This window comes from Ostrea edulis, chromosome 9 (assembly GCF_947568905.1).
Source record: "Ostrea edulis chromosome 9, xbOstEdul1.1, whole genome shotgun sequence".
Classification (NCBI taxonomy): domain Eukaryota; kingdom Metazoa; phylum Mollusca; class Bivalvia; order Ostreida; family Ostreidae; genus Ostrea; species Ostrea edulis.
This window is the reverse complement of record NC_079172.1, coordinates 52,291,734-52,311,304: the sequence shown is the minus strand read 5'-3', so window position 1 is coordinate 52,311,304 and position 19,571 is coordinate 52,291,734. Positions and strand designations below refer to the sequence as shown.

Below are 19,571 nucleotides of genomic sequence, written 5' to 3'. Positions count from 1 at the left end.
TTAAAAAATGGGAACATGAAAGCCATTTAACTCGTCGAAATAATCGGAATCCATTGCAGCTGACTCTTATTGGTAAGGAACGACGTCCTGTATGTCCTCGTTACGATAATCTTGAAAGGAAGACGCTGCAAATGATATGTGGAGGTCGATTTCGTCCACAGAAACGGAGGTATCGCTCGCATTTGCCATACTGGCCTGTTTGAGACTGATGGGTTGTGACGTCACACGTCATTATGGCTAAATATAGTAAAACCGGAAGTTCAGCTGATTGGTTTCGGGCAGGTGCAAAAATAGCTAACTTTGACGGGGAATATCTCGGTATTGAATGCACGCACGATGATAATTTTTTATTCTTATACATGTATTTTCAAATGTATTTCTGAAACAATTTACCATTTTTGCACCCATGACTTCCGGGGCACTTTAAGTTCTCCCAATAAAGTAATTCAAGAAATCGAAAAATTTTGTCATTTATTTCTCCGGGAGTGGAAGAAATTATCGCTTCTTTTATCGTTTAGTACATTTTTCTAAGCAAGATACCACGATTTACTTTAAATTAGAAAATTTTAGGGGCACCGACTGCGACCCCCTTAAATCCGCCACTGCTATATGTCTTAAATTGGCATTGATATAATTATGTGATGGTCGGTTGAAAAGCTCTACATAGCTTGTATTGACTTGTTAATGTAGGCCTACCACCGCGTATAGAATGCTTGGAAGCAAATTATATATACAAATGGAGAAACAAAGAACAAGACAGATAAATATGGTAGAGCGAACGTTAGCGAGGAGAATTGGGAGAGCTTGAGGAATTGATAGAGCTGAAATGTAACGATAATTTAATGTAAATAAGCAGTTTCATTTGAAGGGCCGCCCCATTTAGTCGCCTCCTACGACAAGCAAGGGGTACTGAGGACCTATTCTAACCCAGATCCACGCAGGATTATACAATAGGAACAAAAATTAGAAGAACTAGATGCGATCTCGTTGCGAGCAACGAGTGGGTCTTCCGTCGAATTTTAGATGTGATGAGATAAGAATTTGACTGAGATTTTCGTTCATAAATAATGATACAAATATATTGTCTAGACGTACAATTTAGCTTCGGTAATGTTTTACAAATATTGATCTTTTAAGTGTTATAAATTAAAGACTCTCTGCCCCTCTCGGCCACTAATTAAAGGGGTCAGCTTTTTTTCGAGAAAAAAGTTAATAATATTATTTACTGCGATACAAATTGGACTGATCAGGCGAGTCATGTCGCCCGGAGGCCTATTTTGATATCGTTCTAGATATATCTCGCAAAACTGAACAAATTTTGTTCTACATGTCCTATCAAAATTTTCTTGAGAAAAAAGTTATTGATTGCGACATTTATCAGACTGTTAAGGCGAGTCATAAGGCCCGTGGGCCTTTTTCTTGATATCGTTTGAAAGATCTTGCAAAACTGAACAACTTTTGTTCTACATGTATTATCAAAAGTTTCTCCAGAAAAAGTTATTGATTGTGACACTAATCAAACTGTTCAGGCGAGCCATGAGGCCCGTTCGCCTTTTTCATGATGTTGTTTGAAGGATCTTGCAAAACTGAACAACTTTAGTTGCAGATGTCTTATTAAAAGTTTCTTGACAAAAATGTTATAGATTGCAACAATAACCCAACTGTTCAGGTGAGCCATGAGACCTGCAGACCTATTTCTTAACATCGTTAGTTAACGCTTGCGAAACTGAACAACTTTTGTTCTACATGTCTTGTCAAAAGTTTCTCGAGAAATAAGTTATTAATGTTATTAATTGTGATACAAATTCGACTGTTCAGACGAGCCATGACGCCCGGATGCCTATTTTTTGATGTCATTACATAGATCTTGCAAAACTGAACAACTTTTATTCTACATGGCTTATTAAAAGTTTCGTGAGAAAAAAGTTGATCATTGTAACAGAAATTCAATGGTTCAGGCGAGCCATGAGGCCCATGGGCCCATTTCTTGATATGGCACGAAAGATCTCAATAAACTGCACAACTTTTGCTATATATGTCTAAGCAAAATATTTACGATTAAAAAGTTCTGATTTAAAACGTGGAAAAAATTGGGCACTTTTTTAAACTCCGTTTTCGACCACTACCGTGCTTCCATACTAGGTACTTCCGGAAATTTTGAAAACCCAGGTGCATAACTACAACATGTCGTCTAACATCACTGAAAATTTCAGCACTCTAGCTTTTATCGTTTTTTGAGATTTTGGCCGGACAAAATGGTCATCTGAAAATCGATAAAAGGGGGATAACTTTCGACCGGAAGTGAATTTTCAAATATAAAAAAAAGTTAAACAGGTTTAGATCATGATACATCATCCCTGAAATTTTGAAAGAAATCCATTCAGCCATCTCTGAGAATGACTTATTACATTCTATTAAATAATGTTATGAGCTTTTACAATTTAAAAAAAAAAATGAAAAATTACATATTTTTAAGGTACTTCCGGTGGATGACGGAAGTGACGTCAACAAAATTGAAACATGTAGGTCACATCTACAAGTCACCATCTAATATTCCTGAAAGTTTCAAGACTGAATCTTTGATTATTTAAGAGAAAACGCCTGGAGAGAAAAACCCCGGAAATCGTAGATATTTAACGAACGAAAGTGGATTTTGAAAAACAAAATAATTCACTTTACTCTGAAGATGGATTATATCAATTATACATGTGAAAATTTGTATTAAACACTTGATTTCTAAGCGAGAGATATGATAGCAAAGAAAGAACAATTTTTCGAAGCTTTTCTCTAAAAACTGGAAGTTGTTGTTTAAACTTCCGGAAAGTGTAACATTTTCTGAAACTCCAAAAGACACTTAATTATTCCATACACATTTTGTTTCAAAAGCGTAACTTTGATATTTGACGTTTCTTTCTTTCACTTTCGGTGGCGGGCGGAAGAGACGGATGACAATGATAAATCTTATTATAAAGCTACAAGTCACCATCTATCATCCCTGAAAGCTTCAAGACTCAATCTTTAACTGTTTATGAGAAATCGCCCGGACAAAATGTCATTTTAAAAATGGAAATTCGGCCGTAACTCTCCACCGGAAGTGATTTTCGAAAAAAGAAAAAAAATTAAATTTAGATCAACTTACGTTGCATTGTTCCTGATAGTTTCATAAAAATGTGTCGAGCCGTTTTTGAGAAATCGGTAAGAAAAAGAATAATAATAATAAAAGAGGAAAAGAAACAACAGAATAACAAGGTCGAAACGGAAGACCTTATTAATAATAATTTTAAAAAGTGAAAAAGAAACAATAGAATAATAGAAGGGTCTTCCGTTGGAGATATGTCTCCGACACTTTGTGTTCGGAGACATAATAATAATAAAAAAAAAAAAAGTGAAAAAGAAACAATAGAATAATAGAAGGGTCTTCCGCTGGAGACGGAAGACCCTAATAAAAACCAACGAAATATGATTGTCGAATTGAAAATGGCCTACACTGTACGTATGCATATAATTCCGTTATAATATGGTTATTTTATGTGATATATATATATATATGTGTGTGTGTGTGTGTGTGTGTGTGTTTAATGTATTATATATATTATATTATGGTTAATAGGTGTTATACAATATGTGGCCACATGTTTTTTATGCAGAATACAGTAACCCCATCCTTTCTTTTTTTTTTTTTTGGCAATTTATAGTCAATCATACGGTTATGTCTCATATCCATGATTGTGGGAATTTCTAGTGTAGAGCGGGAAAATGTGGTTTTAATCCTACCAAATGTGTTTAGTTTGCAGAAAAAACCCATAACAGAGTAGACTCGGGGAAACGTTAAGGGTTGTAAACATAACAGAGTAGACTCGGGGAAACGTTAAGGGTTGTAAACATCACAGAGTAGACTCGGGGAAACGTTAAGGGTTGTAAACATCACAGAGTAGACTCGGGGAAACGTTAAGGGTTGTAAACATCAAAGGATGACATCTCAGATACTTTTAAAACTGATAGTCATATCCTTACTCCGCCGAAAAATGGCTGAAATATTGCCAAACCGGCGTATAACCCCAATCAATCATATCCTTACGAATGTGTCATAGTTGTAAACAACGTGCGAATGAATCTTCATAAATAAAGTACGTCTATTTTGACGGGCGAGAGTTCCGAAAGAAATGAAATTATACATGTATTGTAAAAGTAAGAAATAAACTTCATTTGAAAATACATGAGGTTCACATCTGTATAATTTTCATATTCCCTTTATTATATTATCATGCTAGTAGTAATTAAGATCACATACATAAGATCATGGATACACTCTTCATTAAGGTTTACACAAGGCAACACAAGGCTCTACATTGCCATTTCATATTTTAACACTGAATCTAACGACAAACAATATTTACTTTCTATCAGCAATCACTTGCGTCTTCAACAGTTCATAAAATCTTTATTTGCCGAATCCCGGGTTCACGGATTGTTGAAGGTAAAGGGCATCTTGGGCTGCTTGCGGTCCTGCACCAATGCCTAGTGGGGTTTGTGATCCACCACCTCCGAGCTGACTCAAGAAATAAGCGCCAATACCCCCTAGCGCCAGAGCCCCAAGGGCGTTAGATGTGTTGCTTGATGATGCTGATGGATCTGAATAAGCTACATTAGGAAATAATCAATAAAGGTATTCAGTAATTTTGAAAAAGAGAAAGAGAGTCAGAAAGAAGAAAATTATCCATAAAGCAATTATCATACTGGCACAAGCAGGTCCACTGTATCCATAGTAACAGACACATACTCCTGTGGAAGCGACAGCTGAGACGGGGCTACCTGTGACGGTAAGGGTGTCAATCAAACAGAAGCCGTTGGCTGTTCCGGTACATAAGGTAGACGCCCCGGGGTTACCTGAAGAAGGGATCGTACATGCTTGTCCACCGAGGGCACACAGAGCTTGGCGAACACCTGAAATGGATATGATCAATAGTGGTATTGCATCAAGTTGGCGATTGAATTACACACAACAGTTTTTTGTTTTGTTTTTTAGTTTTAATATAAATCTTTTTCATGTTAAGTTAAAAGGTTATATGTACGTCACAGCATTATAAAATCATTACTAAATATATTTTAGAAAACAAATGATATACCAAAATAGTATCAAATCTAACCAGAAATTCATGTATAAAATTAAATACGATGCATATCTCTTATCACGTGATCATCTGTTATATTAACCTCACTCGTTCTTGTTCGACATAACGTACGAACATGCACATATCGCACAAATGAACGAAAATCAAGACCGTGAACAGGATTCTGATGACAACCTTCTGCAAGAAGAACCAGATATTTCAACGACAGACGCTGTTTCATTATTTGATACAGCACTTGCTAGAGCGCTAAAACAGCCAAAGGCAGAAATTCTTTACGAATTACGAAGACAAAAACCGCTGACTCAGCTCTGGAATCGACGAGCGTTTTTAACTTTCCTAATGCAACAAACTCGGCCAATATTTGTCAGCCTACGGGATTTGAATATAAACAAGAAGGAACAAAAATGAATTCAATTTTAACTCAGAACGAATTTCTGTAATAAAAAAAAAAGGGGGGGGGGGTGAATCTTTATTGCATGCAGAAGAAAGTCCAGATATTCAACGATTGATAAAATCTTAAATTTCCACAATTAATCAAAGAGATAGCCGACAGACATGGTTGGGATACAGTCATAGAGTATCTGAACGATCCTCTGGCTGACAGCGTGGAGGATGCTTCTACACTACGAACCGCTGTTACGCGGACTTCCCGCAGGAGAAACCAGTCCAAGTCTTACGCACGAGGATCAGACAGGGGCGGATTTAACGCAAAATCCTGTTTTCGTGGCTTCGGCCAGCGCTCTGGACAACAACGCAACGAACACTATAACCAAGAGAGATCCCAGCAGTCTCTGCTTCTACTGTAAGCTGGTTATGTAACGTAGACATAGGTGCTGAATACCATTACATTATGCATTGTGAAAAGTTTGAAGGTGAAAGAAGAATGTTTGTAACAAAATTTTATCGATGAAGACCAAATGTTTTCAAATTTTTAACAATTTTTTTCCTACACACAATGAGTCGCTGTTAAACATATTCAAATTTATAGATACTTTTAATCCATGTATATATAAACACTGTCTTCTCTGCTCTTTTGGTGCATAATTTTTGTATTTAATTGTACTTCTCCATGTATGTTCTCCATGTTTTAATTTTCAACTGAGAGAAATAAAATTCATTCATTCTTTCCTAGCAAACGAGTTACTTATCATTTTATACTTAGAATATGATTCTTTTATATCCGGACGAACGTAATGAGAGAAAATATAAATACGTACGTTGTATTTCTATTATCACGTGACTACCTACTATATATAACCTCACTACGTTGTATTTCTATTATCACGTGACCACCTACTATATATAACCTCACTACGTTGTATTTCTATTATCACGTGACCACCTACTATATATAACCTCACTACGTTGTATTTCTATTATCACGTGACCACCTACTATATATAACCTCACTACATTGTATTTCTATTATCACGTGACCACCTACTATATATAACCTCACCCGTTCTTGTTCTATTATCACGTGACCACCTACTATATATACCCTCACCTGTTCTTGTTCTATTATCGAGTCTCGCTCATTACCCACGAGCATACACGTATATCTAGGACATGCATGGATAAATAACTATAAATGCTGATTAAAGTCTGTTTTCTATCACATTATACAACAATTACAGTAAATATATGGTATGATCACGGCAGTGGTGACGTCTCCGTATGAGTGAAATATTCTTAAGAGGGACGTTAAACAATATTCAGTCAATCAAAATGCTATGATGCACATGTAAATACATAGTGAGAATTAAAAGTTATAGCGAATACAATTCCTAACAAACGAGTTGCTTGTCAAATTATACTTAGAATATAATTGTTTTATATTCGGACGAACGCAGTAAGGGAGAATATAATTTTATTTAATTACACCAATATGTATTTGACCACATTCACGATTCAACGAACTAAATGATCACAGATCATTTATTTTATCGTGTTCAGATCCCACCAAGGAATTCTAACCTAAGAAACAGAAATAAATCTCAAGTCTCACCATGTAGGTATAACTATTAAGATGAGGAATGAAATATTTTTTTTTACATAGTTAATATCGAGTATCAAAATCTTACCGACGGCCAGAAACCCCAGGCACATTAAAACCTTGAAGTGCATCGTTGTGGTGAATCTGCATATTAATGAAACAATTAGTGAAAGATAGATTTAAGTAAAATTTCGAAAATATCCTTTCCATTTAATATTGTACACAGAAGATAAAAGTAGGAATTAACAGAAATATTTCAAGCAATTTAATTAAGTCCCAATACATCATGCAATTGCGTGAGGTCGATTTAGCTATTGAAAAAATCATAATGTGTAAATTAACAAAAGTTAGCAATATCTAATTGAAAATCAATGTAATAATAAACTTCGAATGTTTATAGTCACCAAAGACGGGCTTTTCCGACTGTTTCCTGAACGACAACGCACGCCTAGACTAGAAGACTAGAAAGCGGTAGGGGTTTAAATACTGACACTGCCCTCAACGTATCTATCAAAGTTACGATACCTGGTATTTATGATGAGTCCGGAAACCCGCTTTCCTCCGCGCCACTGAATGTAACGTACGTTCATCATTACTGGGAATTACTACGATTGCGGATTTATTCCCACGAATGTGGAATGCTTTGAACAACGATTCGATGGGGTCATGCAGTCGATTCAGTTCGGTCAGTTGGGTAATGGATGAAATAAACAAAGAAGTTAATTTTTGTTGAGCGTAATTATATCTTGTAACGGACAGTTGTCCGAACTGCTGTTCTTTCTGAAAAGTGAAAACTTGGTATTCGTATTCATGATTTTTTAAAAGTATATTTACACCTGACAAACCTAGCTTTATATTTGCTCAGCATCTTGTTGAATATGTCTTTTTAAAGTTTCTTAAGCATATTGCTAAACATATCTCTTTCTAAATGAGAAACAAACTTTTAAAATGTTGAACACATTGCGTCTTATCTGCTTACCAAGGAAGTGAAAAATGCGAATCACGTTTAAGTTTTAAAAAAAAAAACCAACAACTATAAAACATAGAGAGAGAAAGTTAAAGTTTTGTATGCATTGAACGTAGTACAAAGTTAAAGCGCAGTGTATTTGTCAAAAGTAAACAGCATTGTGGAACTTCAGTTACAGTATACAACAAACAAGACAGAAAAGCAGCTACGGTGGGCAGGCCTCCACACTGACTGGCAGTTACAGTGGGTGGGGGTACAGACTGACTGACAGTTACGGTGGGTGGGGGTGCAAACTGACTGACAGTGATGGTGGGTGGGGGTACAAACAGACTGGCAGTTACGGTGGGTTGGTCATGAAGGGGGTGATTGTACCTTAAAAATGTACTCAGTTGACCTCCCCATCAGTCTAATTAAAATCAGATCCTAAGATACGCTCACAATAGGATATGACATAATCCCATAGGGGGTCATGTCAGCATGACCTTTCGCTTGGAATGTTATCAGCCAGTCAGATTGCGCCATACAAACAATGATACAGGTGACTCTCGAAGTTCTCGGTCTCTCGAAGTGAAATCATGGTCCCTATTTTTCTCTCTATATAACAAAGCAAATTAATATCGATCTCTTGAACGTTCGATCTCTCGAAGTTCTCAATCTCTCGAAGTGAATTTGGGTCCCGTAAAACACATTTCATTGTTTTCCACTCTCGATCTCTCGAAGTGGTTGTAGCGTATACCCATCGTTACCCAAGCGTTTAATAATTTGGACCTTACCTGGATTTCGTGGAATGCCGGAGGGGTAATTAGGTGTTTACTTAGTTGAAACATCGCCCGTTCTTCTCATTAGATGTGTCACACTTAAGTATATAATTGGCTAATTGGTCAGTTTACACTTTGCACTGGGGTTTCTCTTCGTGATGATTAAAATTATATATAATCCGACTATGAATAAAATCTATAATTTGCTTTGACGTGACAACGAGAGAGTACGTTTTATACATAATTTAGAGATCTACAGACTGTTAAATTTCTCGAGTTTGTTCTTTGTGTAAAGTTACTCTAAAACATTGTTTTACTCATTCGTTAGAATTTTTGCTTTGGGTAAAGCGACATAACATTGTGCTCTTTTAAAGAAACACTACAGCTCATTTTCCACATTTTAATCAAGTGTTTTCAAAAACACGTATTGATAAAATGATAAAAATCATATCGATACTGACAATTTTGAACAATTGAATGCATCAATTTGCTCTCAACTGCGCTTTGAAGATCATCCGGAATTCAAAGGTTTCTTCATGCCGACTCGGACTTTTGAGTGTGCTTATTTACATCACGTGGTTTTGAATGACAGCAAAGGTGTTGTGTAGGAAATTATTCAAATTCGCCTTCAAGGGGGTCCACACTCACCTTTCAAGTATAAAATTATTCCCTGCTCATTATAATAAGTAATTATATAAATCATTATTTCAACAGAAACCCTTCCATGTTCCTATTGACCGATGTTTTTACAACTAGTTAACACGTGTCGTGTTCAGATGAAAATAACAAATAAATAAATAAATAAATAATTTACTTTTAAAGCAGTGTCTTCGCGGCTAGTCCCAGTGGCAGATTTGGGGGGGGGGGGGGGGGGCAGGATCCCTTACCCTTTTTTCGCCACAAAGTGTGAGTGAAACTCCAAATTTTGCACCCAGAATGGCCGATTACTTTGGCTAATATTGGACTTTCACACCCCCTTCGGAAATCCTAGATCTGCCACTGACTTACAATCGTTTTTCCTAGCTCTTTGTTTTCCAACGGTCATACTGATCCCAAGGTCAATTTTATTTCACGTATGGGTTTTATCTCATTTTATTTTTGCCTCTTTTCTCACAGAATCTGTCAAAATTCTGGATTTATCCACTACACTTTCTCTCACTTGACGACATGCTGCACTGTTTACTGTCTATGCGCATGCGTCTGAAGAACAAAGGAGGAGACTCGATATTTTTTGTACAGGCCATCAAAAAGTATACATTTTTACGTTAAAACGAGAATTTTTAACTTTAGATAAGTGTTATTTTCGCAAAGTTCATGCATTCAACAATGCAACAAAATTTGAGAAAGCCCTGGGAATATTGTCATTTCATGATTTCTGCACACATTGAGCTGTAGTGTCTCTTTAAGTTTGCGATAGTAAAGCTTCATCGGAACTTGGTTGTGTATACCTATCTAAGCATGATTAAAGAATAAATAAATACATAGACTTTGAAATGTTTTTATTAATGCAAAATAGGTTGTTTTTTTAATTTTGATATCAAATTAACTACCTGAAGAATATGAAGGAAAACATGTCAAAACATTTCCGGTTACGGTAAAATCTGAACCATACCGGCGGACCTTCAATTTTCGAACTCTCGATTTCTCGAAGTTTCATCAAGGTCCCTTGAAGTTATCGTGAGTCACCTGTAGTTATATATTTAGTCTGATTCTAATTAGATTGACCTCCCCATGTAGGGGGTTTATGCTACTCGTATACTGTACAAAATGAACTCTTGTAGTGAATGAGAGAGTTAATCGATTCGGATCCGATATTGAAATAAAAGTACAGAGGGCACACTTGTTTCGCAATTGAAGCTAGGAAGACCGGCGAACATAAAATGGCAAGAAATGAAATATACCGCAGTCGTTATGTTCACCTGTTACAGTCAAAACATTTGACGTCACAATGCAAAGCGCTGATGCTAACTCAGTTTTAGGCAGTCGGAATTTAGGGTGTTGCTAAAACGCGGAACGGAAAACGAAACGGAAGACAGAACGTAACGGACAATATTGTATGCAATAACGTTATGAGGAGGTCAGCATTTGCAAACTAAAAGGTTCATCGTGAACAAGGAAAGCAGAAATTACACACACACACACACACACACACACAGAGAGAGAGAGAGAGAGAGAGAGAGAGAGAGAGAGAGAGAGAGAGAGAGATCATCCACAAAGTCCACCGTTTCATATTCTATATACTAATGCATATGTATGAGACACTACAGCTCATTTTGCACAAAAATCATGAAATGACAATTTCAACAGTTTCCCGGCGCTTTCTCAATTTTTGTTGCATTGTTGAATGTATGAACTTTGCGAAAATAACACTTATCTAAAGTTAAAAACTTTCGTTTTAACGTAAAAATCAATACTTTTTGATGGCCTATACAAAAAATATCGAATCTCCTCCTTTAGGTCTTCAGACGCATGCGCATAGACAGTAAACAATGCAACATGTCGACCAGTGAGAGAAAGTGTAGTGAATAGATCCAGAATTTTGACAGATATGTGAGAAAAGAGATGTTTGTGAAACGCATATGCCCCTATGGTGCAAAATTGAAAAGGGTTTATACACACACATCATTTAATTGATAGAAGTATCCTCAATTCAAAATATTGAGCAGAAAATAGTGAATTGACCATGTGACCTAAAAAGCAATAGGGGTCATCTACTCCTTATGCTGTACCAGTGTACCAAGTTTGGTGTTAATCAAGCAAATAATTCTTAAAATCTTGGAGATAATATATTACTATGTCCAGTTCAACTATTGACTTTTGACCTCAAAATCAATATGGGTCATCTTCTCCTGAAGATGTACCAGTGTACTAAGTTTGATGTCTGTCAAGCAAAAGGGTTATCAAGATATTGAGTGGACAGTATATTATATGTCGAGTTTGACCCTTGACCTATGACCATGTCACCTCAAAATCAATAGGAGTCATCTTCTCCTGAATATACACCAGTGTACTAAGTTTGATGTCTGTCAAGTAAAGGGTTCTCAAGATATTGAGTGGACAGTATATTCCTTTGTCCAGGTTAACCCTTGACCTTTAAACATGTGACCTCAAAATCAATAGGGATCATTTTCTCCTGAGGATTTACCAGTGTATCAAGTTTGATGTCTATCAAGCAAAGGTTCTCAAGATATTGAACAGACAGTATATTCCTATGTCCAGTTTGACCTTTGACCATGTGACCTCAAAATCAATAGGGGTCATCTTCTCCTGAAGAAGTACCAGTGTACCAAGTTTGATGTCTGTCAAGCAAAGGGTTCTCAAGATATTGAACAGACAGTATATTCCTATGTCCAGTCTGACCCTTGACCTTTGACCATGTGACCTCAAAATCAATAGGGGTCTTCTCCTGAAGAAGTACCAGTGTTCCGAGTTTGATGTCTGTCTAGCAAAGGATTCTCAAGATATTGAGTGGACATTATATTACTATGACCATTTTGACCCTTGACTTTTGACCATGTGACATCAAAATCAGTCGGGGTCATCTTCTCCTAAAGATGTACCAGTGTACCAAGTTTGATGTCTGTCAAGCAAAAGGTTCGCAAGATATTGAGCGGACAGTATATTCCAATGCCCAGGTTGACCCTTGACCTTTGACCATGTGACCACAAAATGGATATGTGTCATCTTCTTTTGAATATATAATGGTGTACCAAGTTTGATGTCTGTCAAGCAAGGGGTTCTCTAGACATTGAATGGTTAGTATATTCCTATGCCCAGTTTGACCCTTGACCTTTGACCATATGACCTCAAAATCAATAGGGCTCATCTACTCTTTAGGACGTACCAGTGTGCCAAGTTTGATGTCTTTCAAGCATAGGGTTCTCAAGATATTGAGCGGACATTATATTCCTATGTCCAGAGTAGATTGACCCTTGACCTTTTGACCCGAAAAACAATAGGGGTCCTCTTCTACTCATAATCAACCCACACATGAAATATCATTATCATCAAGTGAATGGTTCTCAAGATATTGAGCGGACAACATGTGGTCTACCGACCGATCGACCGACCAACCGACCGACCGACCGACAGGTGCAAACCAATATGCCCCTCTTCTTTGAAGGCGGGGGGGGACATAAATAGAACAAGATAAACTCCAGTCTGATTAAAACCAGCCCCCCTGACGATAGGAGAAGGGGGGCTGGTTTTAATCAGACTGAGATAAACTCCTACGTGAAATAAAATTGACTTTGGGATCTGTATGACCGTTGGAAAAACTCAGCGGCGGATATAGGATTTTCGAAGGGGGATGTGAAAGTCAAAGATTAGTCTTAGTAATCGGCCATTCTGGGTGCAAAATTTGGATTTTCACTCACAATTTGTGGCAAAAAAAGGGAGAGATGATCCTGCCCCCTCCCCCACAATCTACCATTTGGACTAGGCGCGAAGACAGTGCTTTAAAAGTAAGTGCTCTTTTTATCTGACCACGACATGTGTTAGTTGTAAAAACAACGGTCAATAGGAACATGGAAGGGTTTCTGTTGAAATGATGATCAGATTTATATGATTACTTATTATAATAAGGTGTAAGGAATAATCTTATACTTGAAATGTGAGTGTGGATCCCCTTGGAGGGGATTTTAAATAATTTCCTACTCATCACCTTTGCTGTCATTCAAAACCACGTGATGTAAATAAGCATTCAAAAGTCCGAGTCAGCATGAAGGAATCTTTGAATTCCGGACGATCTTCAAAGCGCAATTGAAAGTAAATTGATGCTGAAAAATGTAGGCCATTGGTGAAGCAAAGAATATTTTTCAATATATATCACAAACCGTGAAAGTTAACTCATCTATTATAGTACACTGTACTACGACAAAAATGACTAGTTGTGTATCACAGTTCAACACATATTACTACAAAAGGTGATTGCAGATTATTATTCTGAAATTATTAGATGCTACTGTGTTTTATGTGAAATCTATCTAAATCTTTCTTTGAGAACTTGCCTATGGCAAAGGTTAAAGGATTACTTACATGTCACGACATGGAGAGGAGCTTTGAAGAGCCCGAGGAATTTCGAACGTGTAACATCTCGCTCATAATTTCCAGTCATAATACAATTCTTTTGTCAAAATAATTACCGGATGTTTAAGGAAAGTGACATCTTGAATGTATCTTTGTGCTTCAACTATACTAGTTTGTGTATTCGCTTGCATATTTTACTAAGCCTAACAGTAACAGTATCACGATATCGTGTCAGACATGCATACCATATCATATTTACCTTTCGATTAATTCCTTCTTTCGCCCAGAAACTCTAACATTTTTCTTGCATGCCATCATATTCTGATATCATTGCCATGATTGCGACGTAAAACTTTGAAAATGTTTTCTGCTAGGCTGGTACGCGTAGCGTCATATAGCGAAAGGACCAAGTTAGTTGCAGCGCCGCCTATGTGTAAAAGAGCGATAACTCGCCGATGACGACCATTGTTCAAAATTGTCAGTATCGATATGTTTTTTTTATCGATATTTATCAATACGTGTTTTAAAAAACACTTTATCAAAATGTGGAAAATGGGCTGTAGTGTCTCTTTAAAATCATTGACTTACCATGAAAAATATCAATAACGAAAATAATGATAAAAAAATAGTCATATTGAAAAAGACTTGAATTTTCAAATTTCATATACAATCCCCCCCCCCCCCCCACCGAAAACAACATTGTAAACTAGATAATACCCGCACTTAATGTGTTTGCTTAAATATACTCTCCGTCCCATTGGTGGAGCTAGAGGGGGTTGGGGTTCCAGGGGGTTGTAGTAGTTTTTCAACATACAGCCAATTTGTATGCCATTTCTTTTTATGCCCCCGAGATCGAAGGGCATATTACTTTTGTCCTGTCTGTCATTCTGTAATCCTGTCATTCTGTCTGAAACTTTAACCTTGCTAACAACTTTTGAACAGTAAGTGATAACACTTTGATATTTCACGTGAGTATTCCTTGTGACAAGACCTTTCCGTGGGTACCAACATTTTTGACCCTGTGACCTTGGAGTTTGACCTACTTTTTGAAAACTTTAACCTTGCCAATAACTTTTGAACAGTAAGTGATAGAGTTCTGATATTTCACATGGGTATTCTTTGTGACAAAACCTTTCCGTGGGTACCAAACCTTTTGACCTTGACATTTGACCTACTTTTATTATCTTTTTTACATTGGTCATAACTTCTAAATGGTAAATATTAGAGCTTTCATATTGTACATGAGCATTTCTTGTGACAAGATCTTTCTACTGGTACCAAGATATTTGTCCTTGTGACCCTTGGCCATCTTCGGAATTAGCCATTATCGGGGGCATTTGTGTTTCAGAAACACATCTTGTTTCATGTAGAAGTTAATTGAAAGATTAATTAGCACTGGAAAATACATGTATTTATTTTTTTCGAATCATAGGATATAAGATATAGTGCAGTTTCTAGATCATCTTTCTGGACCACTCCCTGCCGCTTTTCGATATCGATGGTCCCCCCACATGTATTTCTCTCTCTCTCTCTCTCTCTCTCTCTCTCTCTCTCTCTCTCTCTCTCTCTCGCTCTCTGGAAGAAGCTGTTATAGAAAAACGTTGGTTTCGTTCCCCATTTCGCCCCAAGGTGTAAATGAAAATTCTGAAACCTTATTGCGCATCTACAGGACATTACTTTACAATCCTAGAATTCAATTTATTGATTCACCAAGCATGTTGGCATACAATCATGTTACACAATATGAGATATATAATCAGGGGCGGATCCAGGAATTGTGGTTACGGGGGCGCCACTTTATGGGGCAGGGGGTCCAGGGCTAAGCCCTGGTGGGTGCCCAGGGGCAAAGCCCCCGAAAGCTCCTGGAATTTACAGATTTTATAGGGCTTGAAATATGTCTCCTATTTAGTCATTTGTACTACATGTATTTTCTATCATTTTTTATCAGGTGAAATTAATAGAATGACGCAAATTTTAATTGTTTTTGAAATTTTTTTAAGTTCTCCCAATAAAGTTACTGTAATTCATGAAATCAAGAGAATTTGTCATTTATTTCTCAGGGATTGGAAGAAATTATTGCTTTTATCGTTTAGTACATTTTTCTAAAGAAGATACCACGATTTACCTTAAATTTGAAAATTTTAGGGGAGAGGGGCGCTGGCTTTGACCCCCTTAAATCCGCCACTGATAATGGCACTAACCTAAATATAGTTAACAGTTGATATACATATATATAAATACGTGTATATATTTGACATGTACACGTAACGTCAAACTGTATACCGGTACATATGCAATTTAATATTGTATATAACATTATTACAAGTTATAGATTTTGTATAGGGAAATATGACGACCGAGTTTTTTGGCGCGTAAACGGACAGAGCTTGTGAGCTTTTTCCATACAAAACAGGGTCGGATACAGGAATTCTGGTTAGGGGCCGTGGAATTTTGTCCAGAGGCAAGGGGTCTGCCCTAAGGCCTCCAGTAGGTCAAGAGCAAAACTCTGGTGGGGGCCAAGGAGGCGAAGCCCCCCAATCTGATTAAAACCAGATCCTGAGATCCGCTCACTTAGATCGTTACACTAGTGTAGCGATCTAAGTGAGCGGATCTCAGGATCTGGTTTTAATCAGATTGCGAAGCCCCCGTAAGCTCCTGAATTTTAGCTATTTTAAGAGTAAATTTTGACCATATAATTAGCCTTCATAGGTGAGGTTACACTCCCTCTTACCAACAGAAACACCCCTTTTTCAACACTACTCAAATGAGACAGAATTTATCATCAGTAAATTTCTTTCTATTCAAACTTATTCGCTCGTCATTGAGCTGTGATTTCAGTCCATCTATTTGTATTTCTTGGATTTGAATCCCCCCTACACACACCTCTTTTCATCACATATTACGCCTCTTGCCTCAACAGATGTTTCTCGGTTTTGAAATAAGAAGTATATATATATTTTTTTAAAAATTATAATAGCCAATAAAATATCAATGCATGATTTTGGGGAGAGAGGGGCTGCAAAAACTTAAGCCAAGGTATTTATAAACAATTCTCAAGAAACGCATACCAGTATTTCTAATGAAAACAAAAATATATTCAACTAGGAATTTCTACACAGTTATTTATTAACATGTGTGTACAATATTAGAACAATATGCAATGCTTATTTCTCCTACTTATGTAAAATATTGTAAATGCTTACTGATTTCAAATAAAACATGATAGATATTATAGATTACATATTAATTTATTGTAATTTGTTTTGACATATTCTTGAATTGACTGTTCTAACTTACCAGTATTTCATTGTAGATTTTCAGCATGGAAAAAATGACTTCCCAATCATAGAGCTCTCCCTATAGGTAACACGTATATACATGTTTAAAAGGAAAATAATGAAAAACTATACCATACCTATGGAACTTGAAAATTTTGGTACTAATGGCGTCGATTCGAATTTTAGCGCGTGGACTAGCTATGACGTCACAGCCTACTGCACTACGTTACGAAGGCTATGCAGCTGCTGTAGACATTGTTAATGTTGCATTATGCGTCAATATATCTAGGGTAAACAATATGGTGGGAATTTCGATAAACTGTGCAGCAGATGGTAAACACGTGTGATTATTTTATTTTGGTACATCGTGCAGTCTAATTGAATGGTAAGAAATGCACCAACACAATTTACAGAATACACTGGTATTTGCAAAACATTTCTGTTCTCAATTGAAATCGGGTTTCTGATACGGAATGGGACGATGACACTAAATAATCAATTTCAAGCAATTAACGTGTAACGGTACATAATGTGGACGCATAAATGAGCTCCATAATTAATTTAATGCTGATGCATTTGAAATTGAGATTTTACAAGCTTGTGTGTATATGGATTCTTTTTTTTTTTAATCAAAGTGCAGAGTGTCAATTTTATTGTAAGTTTACCATATATGTTCAGAAGATGACATTTAAATTTTAGATGTCTCAACTGTAAAAGTTTTATGTTAAAGTACTTCAGTGAACATGGAGAGTCAAAGATATGAATATTATATATTTTGTGTTTTAAAAAAGGGTAAAGCAATGTCTGCATTCACTGATGTCAATACATTGTGTATATATATATATATATATATATTAGAACCTGATGACTGAGACTCTATATGAGTCTTAATCTGTTGAAGAACACCATCATCCGTAATTGGCTTCCCAGCAACCACTTTACTCAATGTTTTACGTACTTTAGCTGCTTTTACGTTTTGAAGAATCTGGCCTCCTTTGCATTCCAAAAATTCTTTTTCCTTTGATTGTTTGGGTTGTTCATTTTCCTTGTCTTCACTACTGGTAATTGAGCTTGAATTCGGTGATATGGTGGAGGAAGAAATGGCTGCGAAAGTAAGTGATGGGGCAACAAGGGAATCTGAGACTACAGTTGGGTCATAGGGATAAATTCCACATTTTCTAAAGGCTACCTGAATATTGGATGGTGTCAGTGTGGCAGCATAAACTTTGCAGGCAATTTTACAGACATCAAACCTCGTTATGACATTTCCACCAGATTCCCTCAAATGTCTGTGGCACGCAGAGTTCCAGGCAGTCTCGAAAGGTCCATAGCAGCTCACATCTAAAGGCTGAAGAAGATGACTACAATGGGGTGGTAAAACAAATAGGATGATGTTATTTTCCTTTGCCCACTCAATAAGTCCTATAGATATGTGACTCCTGTGTCCATCATAAAGAACAAGCACTGGAGACTTTTCATCATGATGAGGTAAGTATTTGAATAAATGATCCTTGATATAGGACGTGGAGATATACGTGTTGGACCATCCAGAATCACTCATGGTACTTGTTGCTCCTAGACTTGCACCATCAAGAAGACCATCTATAAATCGTTTCCCTGGAAAAACAAAGTATGGTGGGACTTGTTGCCCAAGAGCATTCCCAGCACCAATGATGGTAATGGTCTGAGACATCCCAGATGTAACAGCTTGTGTTTTGTATGATGATCCAGACACTATTTTAGGGGGTTTGTGGTCTGTAGACAAGCCTTTCTCATCAATGTTATAGATCGCATGTGGCCTCTCTTTAAAGTTATGTTGTGACATGATCTTATCCAGTTCTTTGAAGTTATTATCTATAACAGATCTTGTTGCACACTTTACCCTGGCTGCTTCTAAACTCCTTGGTTTCTTAACCTTCAAATCTGGCCATCTCTGAAGAAAATTATATACCCATTTCAAGCTAAATGGCTTTTCTCGTTGGCGCAATCCAAGGTGAATAGCATAATCTGGTGCAAGATTAATAGTCTCCACTCTAGAGTAGCCATACCCCAGCTCTGCCATTGCATTAATGTGCTGAGAAAGTAAAGCCTCTTGTTCTTGGGAAAATAAAAGGGAAGGTCCGGATTTTACAGTGTCAACATCAATGTGGCCTTTAATTCTGTCTTTAAGAGTAGTGATTGGAACCATAGGTTGTTGCTGCTCTTTGGACAGGTATCCCTTGTTCCAAAACTGCATTGAAAGCCTCATTTAAAACTTCTGGGTCATAATGTGACCGATAAGGCCCTTTCTTCTTTACTTGTGTCTATAATAAGCAAAAAAAGTATTTGGTTGCATAATACACAAAAATATTGTTAAGGGAAAAAAAGAGAAAATCTGCAATATTTGTATAAGAAGTCCCTTATCGGCTTCCA

The 19,571-nt window shown here is 36.8% G+C and overlaps 2 protein-coding genes across 2 annotated transcripts; both read right to left on the bottom strand.

Moving 5' to 3' along the window:
* Nucleotides 1-4,234: 4,234 nt before the first annotated feature.
* LOC125658742 (uncharacterized) lies at nt 4,235-14,228 on the bottom strand. Its single transcript, XM_048890130.2, has 4 exons — nt 14,141-14,228; nt 7,217-7,272; nt 4,738-4,944; nt 4,235-4,641 (listed from the first exon to the last, which is right to left on the bottom strand). The coding sequence occupies exons 1-4, from the start codon at nt 14,197-14,199 to the stop codon at nt 4,442-4,444; spliced, it is 522 nt and encodes a 173-aa protein (XP_048746087.2). The 5' UTR covers nt 14,200-14,228; the 3' UTR covers nt 4,235-4,441.
* A 3,619-nt stretch (nt 14,229-17,847) lies between these two features.
* Nucleotides 17,848-19,407, bottom strand: LOC130050562 (uncharacterized). Its single transcript, XM_056150786.1, has 2 exons — nt 18,021-19,407; nt 17,848-17,867 (listed from the first exon to the last, which is right to left on the bottom strand). Exons 1-2 carry the CDS (start codon nt 19,405-19,407, stop codon nt 17,848-17,850), a joined length of 1,407 nt encoding a protein of 468 aa, XP_056006761.1.
* Nucleotides 19,408-19,571: the final 164 nt, after the last annotated feature.